The 18570-nt window shown below is 40.0% G+C and overlaps 1 protein-coding gene across 1 annotated transcript; it reads left to right on the top strand.

Moving 5' to 3' along the window:
• Positions 1-566: 566 nt before the first annotated feature.
• arl8bb (ADP-ribosylation factor-like 8Bb) lies at positions 567-13287 on the top strand. Its single transcript, XM_080000313.1, has 7 exons — positions 567-731; positions 8595-8675; positions 9093-9166; positions 9578-9671; positions 10534-10601; positions 11392-11462; positions 11585-13287. Exons 1-7 carry the CDS (start codon positions 609-611, stop codon positions 11632-11634), a joined length of 561 nt encoding a protein of 186 aa, XP_079856439.1. The 5' UTR covers positions 567-608; the 3' UTR covers positions 11635-13287.
• Positions 13288-18570: the final 5283 nt, after the last annotated feature.

The raw sequence follows: 18570 nt of genomic DNA, 5'->3' as shown, positions 1-18570 counted from the left end.
GTCCACTTATCTGGACATAAAAGTCTAGAATCCACAAATATTTTGTGTAGGACAGCAAGCACGCTCCTCCTTATGCTGCGTTCCATTACAATCGAAACTCGAAAAACCTGAACTCTTCTGGGAAAAAAAAAAAGTCTATCAAAGTCGGAATTTCAGGGGCAGGAGCCTCTATATCGAGTTTTTCGAGATAATATTTTCGAGATGATGTATGACTTCACCGTAATATGACGTCAAAACCCGTTCACGGCGAACATAGAACCGTTTGCTTTAGTTCTTATTTGAAACTACGCCGCACTTGAACCTAAACGACTCTGTAGTTGTCTGACCTTTCGGAATCCTGGTAAAAGCTTGCCAAACAAACACGCCCATGTTCTTCCGTACAGAGTCCATGGAACACATTTAGCTCGAGAAGTACCCGACCGGAGGACCCACACACAATGTCCGATTTCAGATTTCTATTGGAACGCGGCATTATTAGCTCACATCTTCGATGACGCCAGCAGCTCGTTCCCCACAGCGGATCACATGACCAGCAGCCACTTCCTGTTTAGGCTGAGCGGCGGAGGTCCACTACAGCTGCTACGTGCCCCACTACCGAGTCATCCGAGATGCTGGCCCTCATCAACAGGCTCCTGGACTGGTTCAGGACCCTGTTCTGGAAGGAGGAGATGGAGCTGACGCTGGTGGGACTCCAGTACTCCGGGAAAACCACGTTCGTCAACGTGATAGCGGTGAGTGGCAAACACGCACAGTCACAGTGGGCCCTGTCTTGAAGAGATCGTGTTCAAGGATCCCGGTTTAAAGACGGTTAGTACAAAAAAAGCCGTTAATACTACCGCTATGAATCACGATAGCAAACTAATGATAGTGGGATTGAGCGCTTTTCCTGACACATGGTCCCAGCTGTTTTTTTGACATCACTTCCATGATATGTTCGGATTCTGATTCTGATATCAGCATAGATCCAAACTGCATTTAGTAAACAACCAGTAAGTCAACACACTGCATTTAGTAAACAACCAGTATGTCAACACACTGCATTTGATAAACAACCAATAAGTCAACACACTGCATTTAGTAAACAACCAGTAAGTCAACACACTGCATTTAGTAAACCAGTAAGTCAACACACTGCATTTAGTAAACAACCAGTAAGTCAACACACTGCATTTAGTAAACAACCAGTATGTCAACACACTGCTTTTAGTAAAAAAACAGTATGTCAACACACTGCATTTGATAAACAACCAATAAGTCAACACACTGCATTTGATAAACAACCAGTATGTCAACACACTACATTTAGTAAACAACCAGTATGTCAACACACTGCATTAAAAAAAAAAAACAGTAGGTCAACACACTGCATTTAGTAAACAACCAGTGTGTCAACACACTGCATTTAGTAAACAACCAGTAAGTCAACACACTGCATTTAGTAAACAACCAGTAAGTCAACACACTGCATTTAGTAAACAACCTGTAAGTCAACACACTGCATTTAGTAAACAACCTGTAAGTCAACACACTGCATTTAGTAAACAACCAGTATGTCAACACACTGCATTTGATAAACAACCAATAAGTCAACACACTGCATTTAGTAAACAACCAGTAAGTCAACACACTGCATTTAGTAAACCAGTAAGTCAACACACTGCATTTAGTAAACAACCAGTAAGTCAACACACTGCATTTAGTAAACAACCAGTATGTCAGCACACTGCATTTAGTAAAAAACCAGTATGTCAACACACTACATTTAGTAAACAACCAGTATGTCAACACACTGCATTAAAAAAAAAAACAGTAGGTCAACACACTGCATTTAGTAAACAACCAGTGTGTCAACACACTGCATTTAGTAAACAACCAGTAAGTCAACACACTGCATTTAGTAAACAACCAGTAAGTCAACACACTGCATTTAGTAAACAACCTGTAAGTCAACACACTGCATTTAGTAAACAACCTGTAAGTCAACACACTGCATTTAGTAAACAACCAGTATGTCAACACACTGCATTTGATAAACAACCAATAAGTCAACACACTGCATTTAGTAAACAACCAGTAAGTCAACACACTGCATTTAGTAAACCAGTAAGTCAACACACTGCATTTAGTAAACAACCAGTAAGTCAACACACTGCATTTAGTAAACAACCAGTATGTCAACACACTGCATTTAGTAAAAAAACAGTATGTCAACACACTACATTTAGTAAACAACCAGTATGTCAACACACTGCATTAAAAAAAAAAAACAGTAGGTCAACACACTGCATTTAGTAAACAACCAGTAAGTCAACACACTGCATTTACTAAACAACCAGTAAGTCAACACACTGCATTTAGTAAACAACCAGTAAGTCAACACACTGCATTTAGTAAACAACCAGTAAGTCAACACACTGCATTTAGTAAACAACCAGTATGTCAACACACTGCATTTGGTAAACAACCAGTAAGTCAACACACTGCATTTAGTAAACAACCAGTAAGTCAACACACTGCATTTAGTAAACAACCAGTAAGTCAACACACTGCATTTAGTAAACAACCAGTAAGTCAACACACTGCATTTAGTAAACAACCAGTAAGTCAACACACTGCATTTAGTAAACAACCAGTAAGTCAACACACTGCATTTAGTAAACAACCAGTAAGTCAACACACTGCATTTAGTAAAAAACCAGTATGTCAACACACTGCATTTAGTAAAAAAACAGTATGTCACCACACTGCATTTAGTAAACAACCAGTAAGTCAACACACTGCATTTAGTAAACAACCAGTAAGTCAACACACTGCATTTGATAAACAACCAGTAAGTCAACACACTGCATTTAGTAAACAACCAGTAAGTCAACACACTGCATTTGGTAAACAACCTGTAAGTCAACACACTGCATTTAGTAAACAACCAGTAAGTCAACACACTGCATTTGATAAACAACCAGTATGTCAACACACTGCATTAAAAAAACAGACAAAAAACAGTAAGTCAACACACTGCATTTAGTAAACAACCAGTGTGTCAACACACTGCATTTAGTAAACAACCTGTAAGTCAGCACACTGCATTTAGTAAACAACCTGTAAGTCAGCACACTGCATTTAGTAAACAACCTGTAAGTCAACACACTGCATTTAGTAAACAACCTGTAAGTCAGCACACTGCATTTAGTAAACAACCTGTAAGTCAACACACTGCATTTAGTAAACAACCAGTAAGTCAACACACTGCATTTGAGAAACAACCAATAAGTCAACACACTGCATTTGATAAACAACCAGTGTCAACACACTGCATTAAAAAAACAAAACAAAAAACAGTAAGTCAACACACTGCATTTACTTAACAACCAGTATGTCGACACACTGCATTTAGTAAACAACCAGTAAGTCAGCACACTGCATTTAGTAAACAACCTGTAAGTCAGCACACTGCATTTAGTAAACAACCTGTAAGTCAGCACACTGCATTTAGTAAACAACCTGTAAGTCAACACACTGCATTTAGTAAACAACCAGTAAGTCAACACACTGCATTTAGTAAACAACCTGTAAGTCAGCACACTGCATTTAGTAAACAACCTGTAAGTCAGCACACTGCATTTAGTAAACAACCTGTAAGTCAGCACACTGCATTTAGTAAACAACCAGTGTGTCAACACACTGCATTTACTAAACAACCTGTAAGTCAACACATTGTATTTAGTAAACAACCAGTAAGTCAACACACTGCATTTGATAAACAACCAATAAGTCAACACACTGCATTTGATAAACAACCAATAAGTCAACACACTGCATTTAGTAAACAACCAGTATGTCAACACACTGCATTTGGTAAACAACCAGTAAGTCAGCACACTGCATTTAGTAAACAACCAGTGTGTCAACACACTGCATTTAGTAAAAAACCAGTGTGTCAACACACTGCATTTACTAAACAACCTGTAAGTCAACACATTGTATTTAGTAAACAACCAGTAAGTCAACACACTGCATTTGATAAACAACCAATAAGTCAACACACTGCATTTGATAAACAACCAGTGTCAACACACTGCATTAAAAAAACAAAACAAAAAACAGTAAGTCAACACACTGCATTTAGTAAACAACCAATATGTTGCCAGCGCACTACAAAAGTCTTAATTTGCTTGTATGTGTAAATGCATCAACCCGGGGGCAGTATTAACCTCTTATAATATCTTAATCGAATTATAAGAGTGGACTGCTTCCAGTTTGTTACTAAAATGTTTCTTCGCTCATTTATGCCTCCAGATTTAAACATTTATTACGCTTCATCTCTAATAAATTATACATTCCCAGAAACCTGTTCCACAGCAATGTCTGGTCCAGTGATTTCTTATGTATTTTGTGTCTGCCAGGCAGGCATTGGTTGGCCATTGTAGAAAAGATGACTCCACCGTTTTGTCATTCTTCTGAATTCAATCCCTTTTATAAATCAATTAATGTGGTACTTTTTATTGTGAATGTATTATTATTATCAATGTAACATTAAATATGTATTATTGTTACAAGGGGTTAAGGTAAACTATGCCACTTTAAAGGAGGCATTTCTGCATGTGGTTGGATCCAAAATGTTATTATAGCTTTAATATAGCTGAAACTCTAGATATTTATATTTATTCACTATGGATTCACTTATCTTTCCAATTATTTAATTTATCTAGGCAATTAATGTACAGCATAAAATCATGGTTAAAAAGTTGCAAAATCATGTTAAAATAATATTTAATACTAAAAACAGAGAAAATAAAGGTTTTCACATGTTGATGAAGTTGTAAAATGGAAATTATTAAGAAATAGGTTTTTACATAACGCATCAATAAACCGATTTTTAATTTACAAAAATAGTTCATTTTTGAATAATCTATCATTTGGTTAATCAGTTACACAATGAATCACCCCTAATCAATATAACAATATCTTAATTTAATATTAAGTATTTTCCTATCTTACTGTATACAGTATTATTATTATTATTATTATTATTATTATTATTATTAATAATAATAATAATAATAATAATAATAATAATGATAATATAGTTTTCTTGGAAACAGGATGACATGACTACATACTCGTAGGTCTCATAGTAGGTCAACACACTGCATTTAGTAAACAACCAGTGTGTCAACACACTGCATTTAGTAAACAACCAGTAAGTCAACACACTGCATTTAGTAAACAACCAGTAAGTCAACACACTGCATTTAGTAAACAACCTGTAAGTCAACACACTGCATTTAGTAAACAACCTGTAAGTCAACACACTGCATTTAGTAAACAACCAGTATGTCAACACACTGCATTTGATAAACAACCAATAAGTCAACACACTGCATTTAGTAAACAACCAGTAAGTCAACACACTGCATTTAGTAAACCAGTAAGTCAACACACTGCATTTAGTAAACAACCAGTAAGTCAACACACTGCATTTAGTAAACAACCAGTATGTCAACACACTGCATTTAGTAAAAAAACAGTATGTCAACACACTACATTTAGTAAACAACCAGTATGTCAACACACTGCATTAAAAAAAAAAAAACAGTAGGTCAACACACTGCATTTAGTAAACAACCAGTAAGTCAACACACTGCATTTACTAAACAACCAGTAAGTCAACACACTGCATTTAGTAAACAACCAGTAAGTCAACACACTGCATTTAGTAAACAACCAGTAAGTCAACACACTGCATTTAGTAAACAACCAGTATGTCAACACACTGCATTTGGTAAACAACCAGTAAGTCAACACACTGCATTTAGTAAACAACCAGTAAGTCAACACACTGCATTTAGTAAACAACCAGTAAGTCAACACACTGCATTTAGTAAACAACCAGTAAGTCAACACACTGCATTTAGTAAACAACCAGTAAGTCAACACACTGCATTTAGTAAACAACCAGTAAGTCAACACACTGCATTTAGTAAACAACCAGTAAGTCAACACACTGCATTTAGTAAAAAACCAGTATGTCAACACACTGCATTTAGTAAAAAAACAGTATGTCACCACACTGCATTTAGTAAACAACCAGTAAGTCAACACACTGCATTTAGTAAACAACCAGTAAGTCAACACACTGCATTTGATAAACAACCAGTAAGTCAACACACTGCATTTAGTAAACAACCAGTAAGTCAACACACTGCATTTGGTAAACAACCTGTAAGTCAACACACTGCATTTAGTAAACAACCAGTAAGTCAACACACTGCATTTGATAAACAACCAGTATGTCAACACACTGCATTAAAAAAACAGACAAAAAACAGTAAGTCAACACACTGCATTTAGTAAACAACCAGTGTGTCAACACACTGCATTTAGTAAACAACCTGTAAGTCAGCACACTGCATTTAGTAAACAACCTGTAAGTCAGCACACTGCATTTAGTAAACAACCTGTAAGTCAACACACTGCATTTAGTAAACAACCTGTAAGTCAGCACACTGCATTTAGTAAACAACCTGTAAGTCAACACACTGCATTTAGTAAACAACCAGTAAGTCAACACACTGCATTTGAGAAACAACCAATAAGTCAACACACTGCATTTGATAAACAACCAGTGTCAACACACTGCATTAAAAAAACAAAACAAAAAACAGTAAGTCAACACACTGCATTTACTTAACAACCAGTATGTCGACACACTGCATTTAGTAAACAACCAGTAAGTCAGCACACTGCATTTAGTAAACAACCTGTAAGTCAGCACACTGCATTTAGTAAACAACCTGTAAGTCAGCACACTGCATTTAGTAAACAACCTGTAAGTCAACACACTGCATTTAGTAAACAACCAGTAAGTCAACACACTGCATTTAGTAAACAACCTGTAAGTCAGCACACTGCATTTAGTAAACAACCTGTAAGTCAGCACACTGCATTTAGTAAACAACCTGTAAGTCAGCACACTGCATTTAGTAAACAACCAGTGTGTCAACACACTGCATTTACTAAACAACCTGTAAGTCAACACATTGTATTTAGTAAACAACCAGTAAGTCAACACACTGCATTTGATAAACAACCAATAAGTCAACACACTGCATTTGATAAACAACCAATAAGTCAACACACTGCATTTAGTAAACAACCAGTATGTCAACACACTGCATTTGGTAAACAACCAGTAAGTCAGCACACTGCATTTAGTAAACAACCAGTGTGTCAACACACTGCATTTAGTAAAAAACCAGTGTGTCAACACACTGCATTTACTAAACAACCTGTAAGTCAACACATTGTATTTAGTAAACAACCAGTAAGTCAACACACTGCATTTGATAAACAACCAATAAGTCAACACACTGCATTTGATAAACAACCAGTGTCAACACACTGCATTAAAAAAACAAAACAAAAAACAGTAAGTCAACACACTGCATTTAGTAAACAACCAATATGTTGCCAGCGCACTACAAAAGTCTTAATTTGCTTGTATGTGTAAATGCATCAACCCGGGGGCAGTATTAACCTCTTATAATATCTTAATCGAATTATAAGAGTGGACTGCTTCCAGTTTGTTACTAAAATGTTTCTTCGCTCATTTATGCCTCCAGATTTAAACATTTATTACGCTTCATCTCTAATAAATTATACATTCCCAGAAACCTGTTCCACAGCAATGTCTGGTCCAGTGATTTCTTATGTATTTTGTGTCTGCCAGGCAGGCATTGGTTGGCCATTGTAGAAAAGATGACTCCACCGTTTTGTCATTCTTCTGAATTCAATCCCTTTTATAAATCAATTAATGTGGTACTTTTTATTGTGAATGTATTATTATTATCAATGTAACATTAAATATGTATTATTGTTACAAGGGGTTAAGGTAAACTATGCCACTTTAAAGGAGGCATTTCTGCATGTGGTTGGATCCAAAATGTTATTATAGCTTTAATATAGCTGAAACTCTAGATATTTATATTTATTCACTATGGATTCACTTATCTTTCCAATTATTTAATTTATCTAGGCAATTAATGTACAGCATAAAATCATGGTTAAAAAGTTGCAAAATCATGTTAAAATAATATTTAATACTAAAAACAGAGAAAATAAAGGTTTTCACATGTTGATGAAGTTGTAAAATGGAAATTATTAAGAAATAGGTTTTTACATAACGCATCAATAAACCGATTTTTAATTTACAAAAATAGTTCATTTTTGAATAATCTATCATTTGGTTAATCAGTTACACAATGAATCACCCCTAATCAATATAACAATATCTTAATTTAATATTAAGTATTTTCCTATCTTACTGTATACAGTATTATTATTATTATTATTATTATTATTATTATTATTATTATTAATAATAATAATAATAATAATAATAATAATGATAATATAGTTTTCTTGGAAACAGGATGACATGACTACATACTCATTCAATATTCATGAACTACATGCTTTTTTAAAATGTATTATTATATATATTTTTTTCGTCTGACGCTGAGATTACGGTGCAGAAAGGGGTCACGTGAGGACAGGGCTAACATTTCACCCTGCTCGCTCCCCATCTCTCACAGTCCGGTCAGTTCAGTGAAGACATGATTCCAACAGTGGGTTTCAACATGCGGAAGGTCACCAAAGGCAATGTGACGATAAAGGTAAGATGGCCCCCCTGTCCCGAAACACTGCTTTAGTACCCACCCTCATTTTAATGTGACTGTAGACAAGAAGTGAGTAATCAGAGAGGACAGTCATTGTGAAAGGGCTGAGTCAGGAGGGGATCAATAAATACCGCTTTGGGGCACACAGGCGTCATCATTTCCTGTTGACGTGTTTAGTCATCATTGTCTTCATAACTTGATTTTTCGTTGGAGACATTAACAAAATTTGAGGCTTACTTTCAATAAACCTGCATCTGGTTACCATGAGTTTTGTGTCAACAAGGTTTCTTCACCATTACACAATATGTTTCCGAAGCAAAGCTTGAACTCTGTTTTCTTTATTATGGAGCGGCGTTATACTTTTACTATATTATACATGCTGATTTCTGTCAATTCTGCCTTGTTTTCCCACAGATATGGGACATCGGTGGACAGCCGCGCTTCAGGAGCATGTGGGAGCGCTACTGCCGGGGGGTCAACGCCATCGTGTAAATATCACTTAAAATCACTACCCGTGCGCTTTGGAGAGATAAATCGATCTATCCTACAGCGAGTAACTTTGGTGAAATTGATTCGGACTTTGGGAACTTTAGACGTCGGAAAAGCAAAGATTATCTTGTTTCAAATTCGCAAATAATGAGCAAATGCATCTTTTGAATAATATCACAGCCACACCACATATTGCTGTTTTTTTTTTGTTTGACCAAAATATGTTTATCAAGTGGTGGAGTCTTCCCAAGACCTTATACAATCCAATGACCCCTTTTCCAGACCTTCTAGTCAGCTTTTTCTGTGGAAGCAAGGAATGAGTGAGTCTAATGTCCCATCGATGGCTGTGTGTTGTACTTTTCATGCGTTGTTTACTCAGCATTGTGTTCTCCCTTTTTCCCCTTTTGCAGTTACATGGTGGACGCCGCCGACCGGGAGAAGGTCGAAGCTTCCAGGAACGAGCTCCACAACCTCCTCGACAAACCGCAGCTACAAGGAATACCTGTAAGGGTGGTCCCCGCCGCTCCCTGAACCCGGCGGCTCTCGTCCGACCCTGTTTGACATTGATTTGCCGAAGGTCAAGTGACTCCGGTTGCAAGCTCCTCTTCAGCCTCCTAATCCGTTATGGCAGCGGCTAATAGGTGGTGATGACTCGGGCACTTAAGTAGTCGTTGGAAGGCAAGCCTCCATTTCTGATGCGATTTAGATAAGGCGAGCAGACGAGGCCGCTTGACCCGGTGGGTCTCCGGCACTGCTGACTCGGCAGTCTTTCCGGCTCCAGCGGTTGAAAGCCGCACACATATGTCGACCGACACCTATTCCCTTGCGGTAGTGATACTATAGATCTTCCGGTAATTCCGGTGCTTTAGCAGACCGTGAATACGTTCATCACCCCTTCCTTAAAGACGGAGAGCACTGGCGGAGTTGGCATGGGTTGGTATACAGTACGGTGATGTTTCAGTGACCGGTTGCCATGACCGTCTCAGATTTCAGAAGGAGTCATTCACGCGCTGGTGTCCTCACGACCGGATGGCTGCCGGGCTTGAGAGGGTTCAAATTCATTTAGGATTTATTTAATAATGCTTCTGTTTTTTTTTTTTGCTTTTTGGTTTTTTTTTTGGCTCTGCGTGGTCTCGCCCCTTTGCTCTGTCTCTGAGCTATTAACCTCCCGCGGCGCCGCTAGAGCTCTCAGCGCCCGGAAAAAATGTGAGATCAGCCGATTCTGTTGAATGTTTTAAAAGCCTCAAAACACGTTTAGACTCTCTTGCGCGCAAATGCGTCGACCCCGCCCTTCCACTGAGACGTCTTTGGTCTTTTATCCGAATTGTTGGAAACCTCACCCTCAGCCGATCCCTCCGTCTTTTAGGTTCTGGTGCTCGGCAACAAAAGAGACCTGCCCAACGCGCTGGACGAGAAGCAGCTCATCGAGAAAATGTGAGCCACCCCCCGCCGCAACACCTCCACTCTCATCACCTTGTAGCAAGAGCTCATGATCCAAACATGGATCATGAGCAGGGTTTAATCCAAACAGGGTTTAATCTAAATCAGGACGAAGATAATCCTAGACTTAAATTCAGCCAGGATTAAAAACAATGCTTTGACTGAGACGAGGCTTAATTGAGTATGAATTAGTTGGAGACCAGGAAGTCCTGGACCAAGGTCATGAAGGACTAGTCAGCGCCTGGTCTTAGTGCCGCTCCACCTGGAGGTCACATCCATTCATCCGAAGATGAACCTGCCTCTGGGCCGGCTTTAACTTCAGCCTGCACTCAGACCTAGATCAGCTCTAATCTTCCTTCTGGAAATCAGATATATATTTTTTGTTTTGTTTTAAAGACAAGGGCGAGTCTGAGACTATTTTAAACCGTGAGTGATAAAGTGATTAAGGCCATTTCAGTTAGTCCAGATTAAAAGTGTGATTTAGTCTAAATCAAAGGTCTCAAACTGCCCTGTGTGTGTGTGTGTGTGTGTGTGTGTGTGTGTGTGTGTGTGTGTGTGTGTGTGTGTGTGTGTGTGTGTGTGTGTGTGTGTGTGTGTGTGTGTGTGTGTGTGTGTGTGTGTGTGTGTGTGTGTGTGTTTTTTTTTTTTTTTTTTTTGAATTCAATACAAATCATCGCCGTAGCAGTCGGGGAGGATAACTCTAACAGGGGTGCTGCTCAAAAAAAATCCTCACGTGGTGTGGCGAGAGGTTTTGCGTGGATATTTACCCCCCCCCTCTCCCCAGGAACCTGTCGGCCATTCAGGACAGAGAGATCTGCTGCTACTCCGTCTCCTGCAAAGAGAAGGACAACATCGGTGAGAGCGTCGTCACATTCGAATTAAACTATGAATCAAATGTTCTCACATCCTGTGAAAAACGTTTTTGTTTTTTTTCCCTTTTGTTGTTGTTTTTTTTGTTTGTTTTTTTCTCCCACCAGACATCACGTTGCAGTGGCTCATCCAGCATTCAAAGTCACGGAGGAGCTGAAAGCCGAGCCCCCCTCCCCCCTCAACCCCCACCCCCACGCCCCCACACACACCCGCCATAAATGTCTAGTTTCTCTCTAACACTCGACGCTTACTGGTTTCTTCTTCTCTGTACCGTCTTCTGCTAGAACCTGGATCCTCCATAGCCCCCCCCCCTTCCCCCAAATCGCGCCTGTACGTTGTCTCTGCACTTCCTGTTTCGTGGGATTCGTTTCCCCTTTTCGACACAGGAACCTCACGGTGGCCCCGGCCACAACAGCCCCTTCCACGACCCGTTCGATCCACTATTATCCGCATTCGGTGTTCACGCGACATGGTTTGATTGTGCTATATTTTTTGATATTATTTGCCAAAATACTGACGGCTGCCCATGCTTTCAACTCCCTCGCGATGTAGCCTGCATCTCTTTTTCTTTTTTTTTTTTGACTGAACTCAACAAGTTTACAGATTGGAGCGGGAGGACGAGTAGAATCCTTCCGCCACAAAGTCCCCCCGGCCACCGCTGTGCTGGCTGAAAAAAAACAAAACAAAAAAAAAGCGCTCGGTTCGACCACATCCCGAGTCATGTAGAAAATCACGGTAGAGTGGATGCTCTTCGGCTGTAGCTCCCAACGTAGGTCTGCTGGCGTGGTGTTTTTTTTTTTTTTTTTTTAAGTGCCTTCTGATCGAGCAGAAACAGTTTGTCGTCCGACGTCTCATCCGGTCAGTTCTGAACAACTCGGCACAAATGCTTTGGAGTCCCCCGGGTTAGACGTCACAGTACCCGACAACCCCAGTTCATGAGAAGTGGAGTTTTATTCTCATTTTATGTTTGTATGTACAAATTACCATGTCTGGCCAAAAAAGACTGTTCCAATGACGGAATGGAGAATTGGGAAGTAGCTGCAGTTCAGTTGAAGGACAGAAAGAAGGAATTTGTTTTGCTGGTGAATCTATTCTGTAGCTTAAAGCGCTGGGCTGGTCATCGCTTGCCGTCCTCAGGTCCTGTTTGTTCAAAAAAAAAAAAAAAAAAAAAAGTTACATTTTCCCAAATATCCGTTTCTAGCCTAATCTCATTGGGGGGGTGGATCCTTGAAAGCCAGTGTTTTTCCACCGTCGCCTGAATCACCACACTCTAATGCAAAGCCTTAGCAATCAAAGAACCAGGAACGTTGGCTCTCGCAATGACTCATTTTTAGGCACCTCTGGGTTTTTGTACGGCCCCCCACCACGTCATTACTTTGCAATACCTCACATTGTGTATATTTCACCCTCCAAAAGCTCTGTGTGTGTGTGTGTGTGTGTGTGTGTGTGTGTGTGTGTGTGTGTGTGTGTGTGTGTGCGTGTGCGTGCGCGTGCGCGCGCGTCTCTTCCCGACTGTCATCTCCATCTTCTCTGTTCTGATTGCCGTCATCCCCAATCTCGATCGATGGGACCACGGCAGCAAGGGGCCGTGAAAATGGGGCGGCTGTGCTGGTGAACGGGTGAAGCTTCGTTGCCTGTTGTAATATTGCAGCTTCTTCGCAGATCTTGTGTGTGCATGTGCTCGAGTCACCCGCGTTCAGTTGCAAAATATGTAAATAAGAGGATCGCATTTTTATTCAAGATCAATACCGTTGTAGATGTCATGTGTTGTTCCCCCATGATTGCTAATAAATCTGTTTTTAATTTTTAATCATTTCAAGTGCACAGTTGGCGGTGAGTGAACGTGTGAGTTTATTTCTGGCCACCAGCTGGCGGCAATGCACCGTGGGATTGTCGCGATAGAACAGCAGCTCTTTGACGGGTTTTCTACTGGAAATTCTCTTTGGATGTTTTCTTTTGCTCAATAGTAACATAAAAAGTCTGTTCACTAGCCTTCGAGTGGGGATATTGTGTAAAAATAAAAAAAAATACAGAGTTGTGGGAAATCTGTTATAAGTTATGTGAAAGTTGAATTTGACTGTTTCCACATATTGGACGCTTGGATTTCACAAAACTTTGGTAAGGAATGACAGAACAATATTTCAGTAGTTTTTATATGTGCGCACACACCACACCCACTGTCATCTGTTTTAAGACAAACAGCCTCTACCACCTTTATTTTGAAATAGCTGAACCTCTGGTGAATTTTTGTTTTGTTTTTTTAAATTAAAATGTGTTAATTGATTAAAGAAAAAAAAAATGTATATAAACATGTAAATTACGTAAAGGTATAAATGGCATATATGCTTTATATGTATATATAAAAAAAAAAATATATATATATATATACAGGATCGGTAAGTTCGATATTTGAATATTGGATTTTTTCTGTGTTCTCAACAGAAGATGTTACCAGAAAGGATATGAGTTAAAGTTAGAATAGGCTGAGTGAGTGTAGATTTACACAAATAGTCATCCTCTTTTTGAAGAATTGCCATCGCAAATACCTGAATTACGAAGGGGATCAATTATGCTTCTTTTGCACAAGTTAATATAGGTCTCTGAGCTCCCAAAATCATGTTTGAGAAGTTAAAATACCACTTTATAATACCAGATTATGCATTCAAGCCTTTGATTATCTCTGTAAAATCCACTTTTTCTTACACATCTCATAATAGGATCTTTACACCTAACAGCAGACTGAGGAGGTGTCATGATAAATATAACATTAAAATAACATTTTCATTTTATTGTTTTTGGTTTTATTCTATTTCAACCGAAACGTTGGAGAAAAAAAAAATTCCACAATGAACATAAATAACCAATGAAATTATAATCTATGAAAAAAAAAAAGAGATTCAATGCAAACAAATACCATAACAAATCCAGACCATTAGTCCTTGTTCCCTGGTCAGAATCAGATAGATTGATACTTTAGATAGAAAGAAAGATAGATAGATAGATAGATAGATAGATAGATGGGTATATGGATAGATAGATAGATAGATAGATAGATAGATAGATAGATAGATAGATAGACAGAAAGATAGATAGATAGACAGAAAGATAGATAGATAGATAGATAGATAGATAGATAGACAGATAGATAGATAGATAGATAGATAGATAGATAGATAGATAGATAGATATATAGATGGGTATATGGATAGATAGATAGATAGATAGATAGATGGGTATATGGATTGATAGATAGATAGATACTTAGATAGATATACAGATGAGTATACAGATAGACAGATAGATAGATAGATAGATAGATGGGTATACGGATAGATAGATAGATAGATAGATAGATAGATAGATAGATAGATAGATAGGATCAAACTTGGACGACGGCATGCCTGGACTGCCCCGAATACACATTTTATTCATCTTGTCTGTGAGTGCGTCGGATCCATGAGATCCACAAACAACTGGCGGCAGTTTTTTCATTAACAAAACAATAGGGCTCCTGCCTTTTGTGGGCCCCCTAATAATAATATTATACTTGTTTTCAGCGCTTACATATATATATACACCGATTAGCCACAACATTAAAACCACTGACAGGTGACGTGAAGATCATCTCGTTCCAATGCCACCTGTCAAGGGGTGTATATATTAGGCAGCAAGTGAACAGTCAGTTCTTGAAGTTGATGTGTTGGAAGCAGGAAAAATGGGCAAGCGTGAGGACCTGAATGACTTTGACAAGGGCCAAATTATGGCTAGACGACTGAGTCAGAGCATCTCCTAAAAACAGGTCTTGTGGGTTGTTCCCAGTATGCAGTGGTAAGTACCTACCAAAAGTGGTTCAAGGAAGGACAACCTGTGACATCCTGGTTATGATAGAAAGGTGTCAGAACACACAGTGCATCACAGCTTGCTGCGTATGGGGCTGCATAGCCACAGACCGGTCAGGGTGCCCATGCTGACCCCTGTCCACTACTGAAAATGCCTACAATGGGCACGTGAGCGTCAGAATTGGACCATGGAGCAATGGAATAAGGTGGCCTGGTCTGATGAATCAGACTTTCTTTTACATCATGTGGATGGCCGGGTGCGTGTATGTTGTTGACCTGGGGAAGAGATGGCACCAGGATGCACTGTGGGAAGAAGGTAAGCTGGCGGAGGTGTGCTGGAACAACAAGCCCGATCCATGGGGCTCCACCTCACAACTTACAGGATTTAAAGGATCTGCTGCTAACGTCTTGGTGCGAGATACCACAGGACACCTTCAGTCTTGTGGAGTCCATGCCTCCACGGGTCAGAGCTGTTTTGGCGGCACGAGGGGGAGTTACACAATACTAGGCAGGTGGTTTTAATGTTGTGGCTGATCGGTGGTAGATATTATATTTACAGGCAAACAGAAAAGAGCACGAAGCAGCTACACTAACACAGTGCACAAAGATCCCACCGGAGAAGTGGGCGTGCTTGTGGCTCATGATAGAAGCATCATGAACACCACCATTCGCTCGCTGTAAATTGTGTACAATCAGGCGTGCGTGTGTGTGTGTGTGTGTGTGTGTGTGTAGGGCTGGCGGTTCCTTTAGGCGACTCCGCTGCGCGTCCCCACGCCCTGTAACCTTGTTGAACGAAACATAAAAAGCCCTGTGCATCGCGGGGACGCTGCTCTCTCAGTCCCTCTCTTACTGATTCTCAGTGAAGAGAAATACGAGGTGTGGCGCCTGAACCTGTGACCTGGTTGATATGCGTGAGTCTCACGGCCAAAGCGTGAGACCCAGCCGCTCAGGGGCTGTTGCGTTAACGCCACACGGTAAATAAACGTCCCTGTTCTGTTCCCTGCTCCGAGGAGGCCCCCAAACACCTCGATTAATCTCATTTTCTCAAACACGATCTTTAATGAACAGCTGTCGGCTTTTATTTGACGGCCGCTGCGGTGGATCGGGAGGTGTGAACTGGCCCGGCGTCGTGTGATGAACTCCATGACGAACACTGCACAGGGGGACTAAGCGTTGGTCACGGCCCCGCCGCAAGCATTTATGCGTTGCGAGGGTCAGCAAGACGACCCCGAGGCGCGACACGCCATTAATATAGTGACACTCTATCACCACCGCAAATTAACATTCATTACGGAATATGCGCCCTGACACCTGTCGACCGCAGCGCTTTTTGGGCGTTTCTCCGGTGTCCGTATTTGCAGAGTCCACCTCTTAATTCTACCTATTATTACAAGTGGACGGTAGAAGTTAAAAAAAATAATGCTTGAGAAACATTTACCAGGTATTTGGTGTGTGGTTGTCATGCGCAGAGCTGACTTTTGAAATTCTGCCTTTAAAAATGGGGCCGAGGTCTTAATTTGTGGTTTCCTTTGGCATCATTGCTCGTTGCGCTGCCGCACATGGGTCCATTGTGCTCCAGGTGATGAAGTGTGTGTGTTAGGTCAGACTTGGTGGATAAAACGACACCCAGATCACCGTGTGAGAAAGACACCGAAATTCCACATCGAACCTCCGCCGGGGTTGACGCCGTTGATCTTGTGTCCTCCCTCAAAGCCCTGGTGGTATTGATCCATCGTAGATTCATATGGTCATTGCTGTTGAAAAACACTTTCCCTAACGACCATGGATGTTCCTGCTGCATTCCGTCAAATCAAAAGAATTTCACAATAAGAGTCTGTCATGGTGATCATTGGTGCATATCTACAGACGATTAGCATACAAAAAAAGCTTGATGGTCTGAGAAAAAATAAATAAAATTATATTATATAAAATGAAATACATTAAAAAGTAAAGTCAAAGTAAAATGAAAGAAAAAAGCCAGATAAACAAAAAAAGGCTAAAAGGCACAAAGTAGAAAGTCAAATATATAAAAATAAACATAATTTTAAAAAGTGGTTCTTGTTCATGGGTATAAATTATAAATTATTATTTGATTATATTATTTGAGTGCAGTGATTGTCCTGCGTGCATTTGATAAAAAATGGGAGCGGGGTCTACGGGGGTCATTTGTGCTCCATAATCCTCTGTTTTAAGATGAAATCAAATACCCGAGGTTCGTTCCAAAGTTGAAAAATGAATTGTTTTGATAGTTGGGGACAGACATTTGGAGAGACGGTTGGGCATCGGCCCCGCCCCTCGTTCGCCTCCCCCTGCACGGGCGCTAATCGCAACATGTGGGACGGCACATGACCAATGTGGCGCTGTGTTTCGCAATTCCCGCCTTTCTTTTTTACGGGACTGCACCAATAAAAAGACACCTGGTTAAAACACGTACACTGACCTCGGCTTACAGTTGCGACCGAAAAGGCCTCCTTACATTCCCCCGGGCCCAAATGACTTCACACTGTGCCTTTGTTTCATTTGAATAAGGTTGAAAAGGAAGTTTTGAGAATTCAAATTTTTCTTTGCAGGGTTCTGTTGCTTATTTCCAAAAAGAGTCGTTTTTTTTTATCTCAATTAATTCATATTTTACAGAAGCCGATGAGGTGCTGAGCATCTATTGACACCGGTTTTAACTCAACACCTTGAGTTAGTTGAAATATGTCCAACATCACCATAACTGTTTTTTAAGTGATTGTAATGACTTTTTTGTTTAATTCTTCAGCATGGATTTTTCCCGTTTGATTGTAATTGTAATTGTTATTTGCAGCCTTGAGGCTTTCCTCCATCATAGGCATTGTAGCCCGGGCAGGGAAATAGGCACATCTCTGCTTGCAACAGCCGCGAAGAAGTGGATTTCTCCCTGTGGTCACTTCCTTCAAACAACTCTTTTAGTTGAGTTAAAGGGTTTTCTTTTTTACTTTTTTTTTTAACCAACAGGGTTCCGTTTTATTTTATTTTTTTGAACCAACATGGCTCAGTTGTTTTTTTTTTTTTTTTTTATTTGTTCATTTTCCTTTTCAGAAAAAAAGCTGCTGAGACGGGCCAAACCCGGCAATAATTCCATTTCCACTTAGTGCCGGTAATCTCTCAGGTTGGGTTCCGTTATCCGGTGTCCGAAGCTCCCGCAGCCCCAGCCCCACTCTCCTTCCCCTTCCTCAGATTCCATTAAAAATCAGAACTCCGGCTCCCGGGGCTCTGATCAAATAGGAAGC

Source organism: Zeus faber, assembly GCF_960531495.2.
Source record: "Zeus faber genome assembly, chromosome: 5".
Lineage (NCBI taxonomy): Eukaryota > Metazoa > Chordata > Actinopteri > Zeiformes > Zeidae > Zeus > Zeus faber.
This window is presented reverse-complemented; position numbering and strand designations above follow the sequence as displayed.

Excerpts from the sequence above, each read along its gene's own strand:
- arl8bb (XM_080000313.1), top strand. The coding sequence starts at position 609 with ATGCTGGCCCTCATCAACAGGCTCCTGGACTGGTTCAGGACCCTGTTC. Across the intron at positions 9,167-9,577 it reads CGGGGGGTCAACGCCATCGT|TTACATGGTGGACGCCGCCG; the intron begins GTAAATATCACT and ends CCCCTTTTGCAG. Across the intron at positions 11,463-11,584 it reads CAAAGAGAAGGACAACATCG|ACATCACGTTGCAGTGGCTC; the intron begins GTGAGAGCGTCG and ends TTCTCCCACCAG.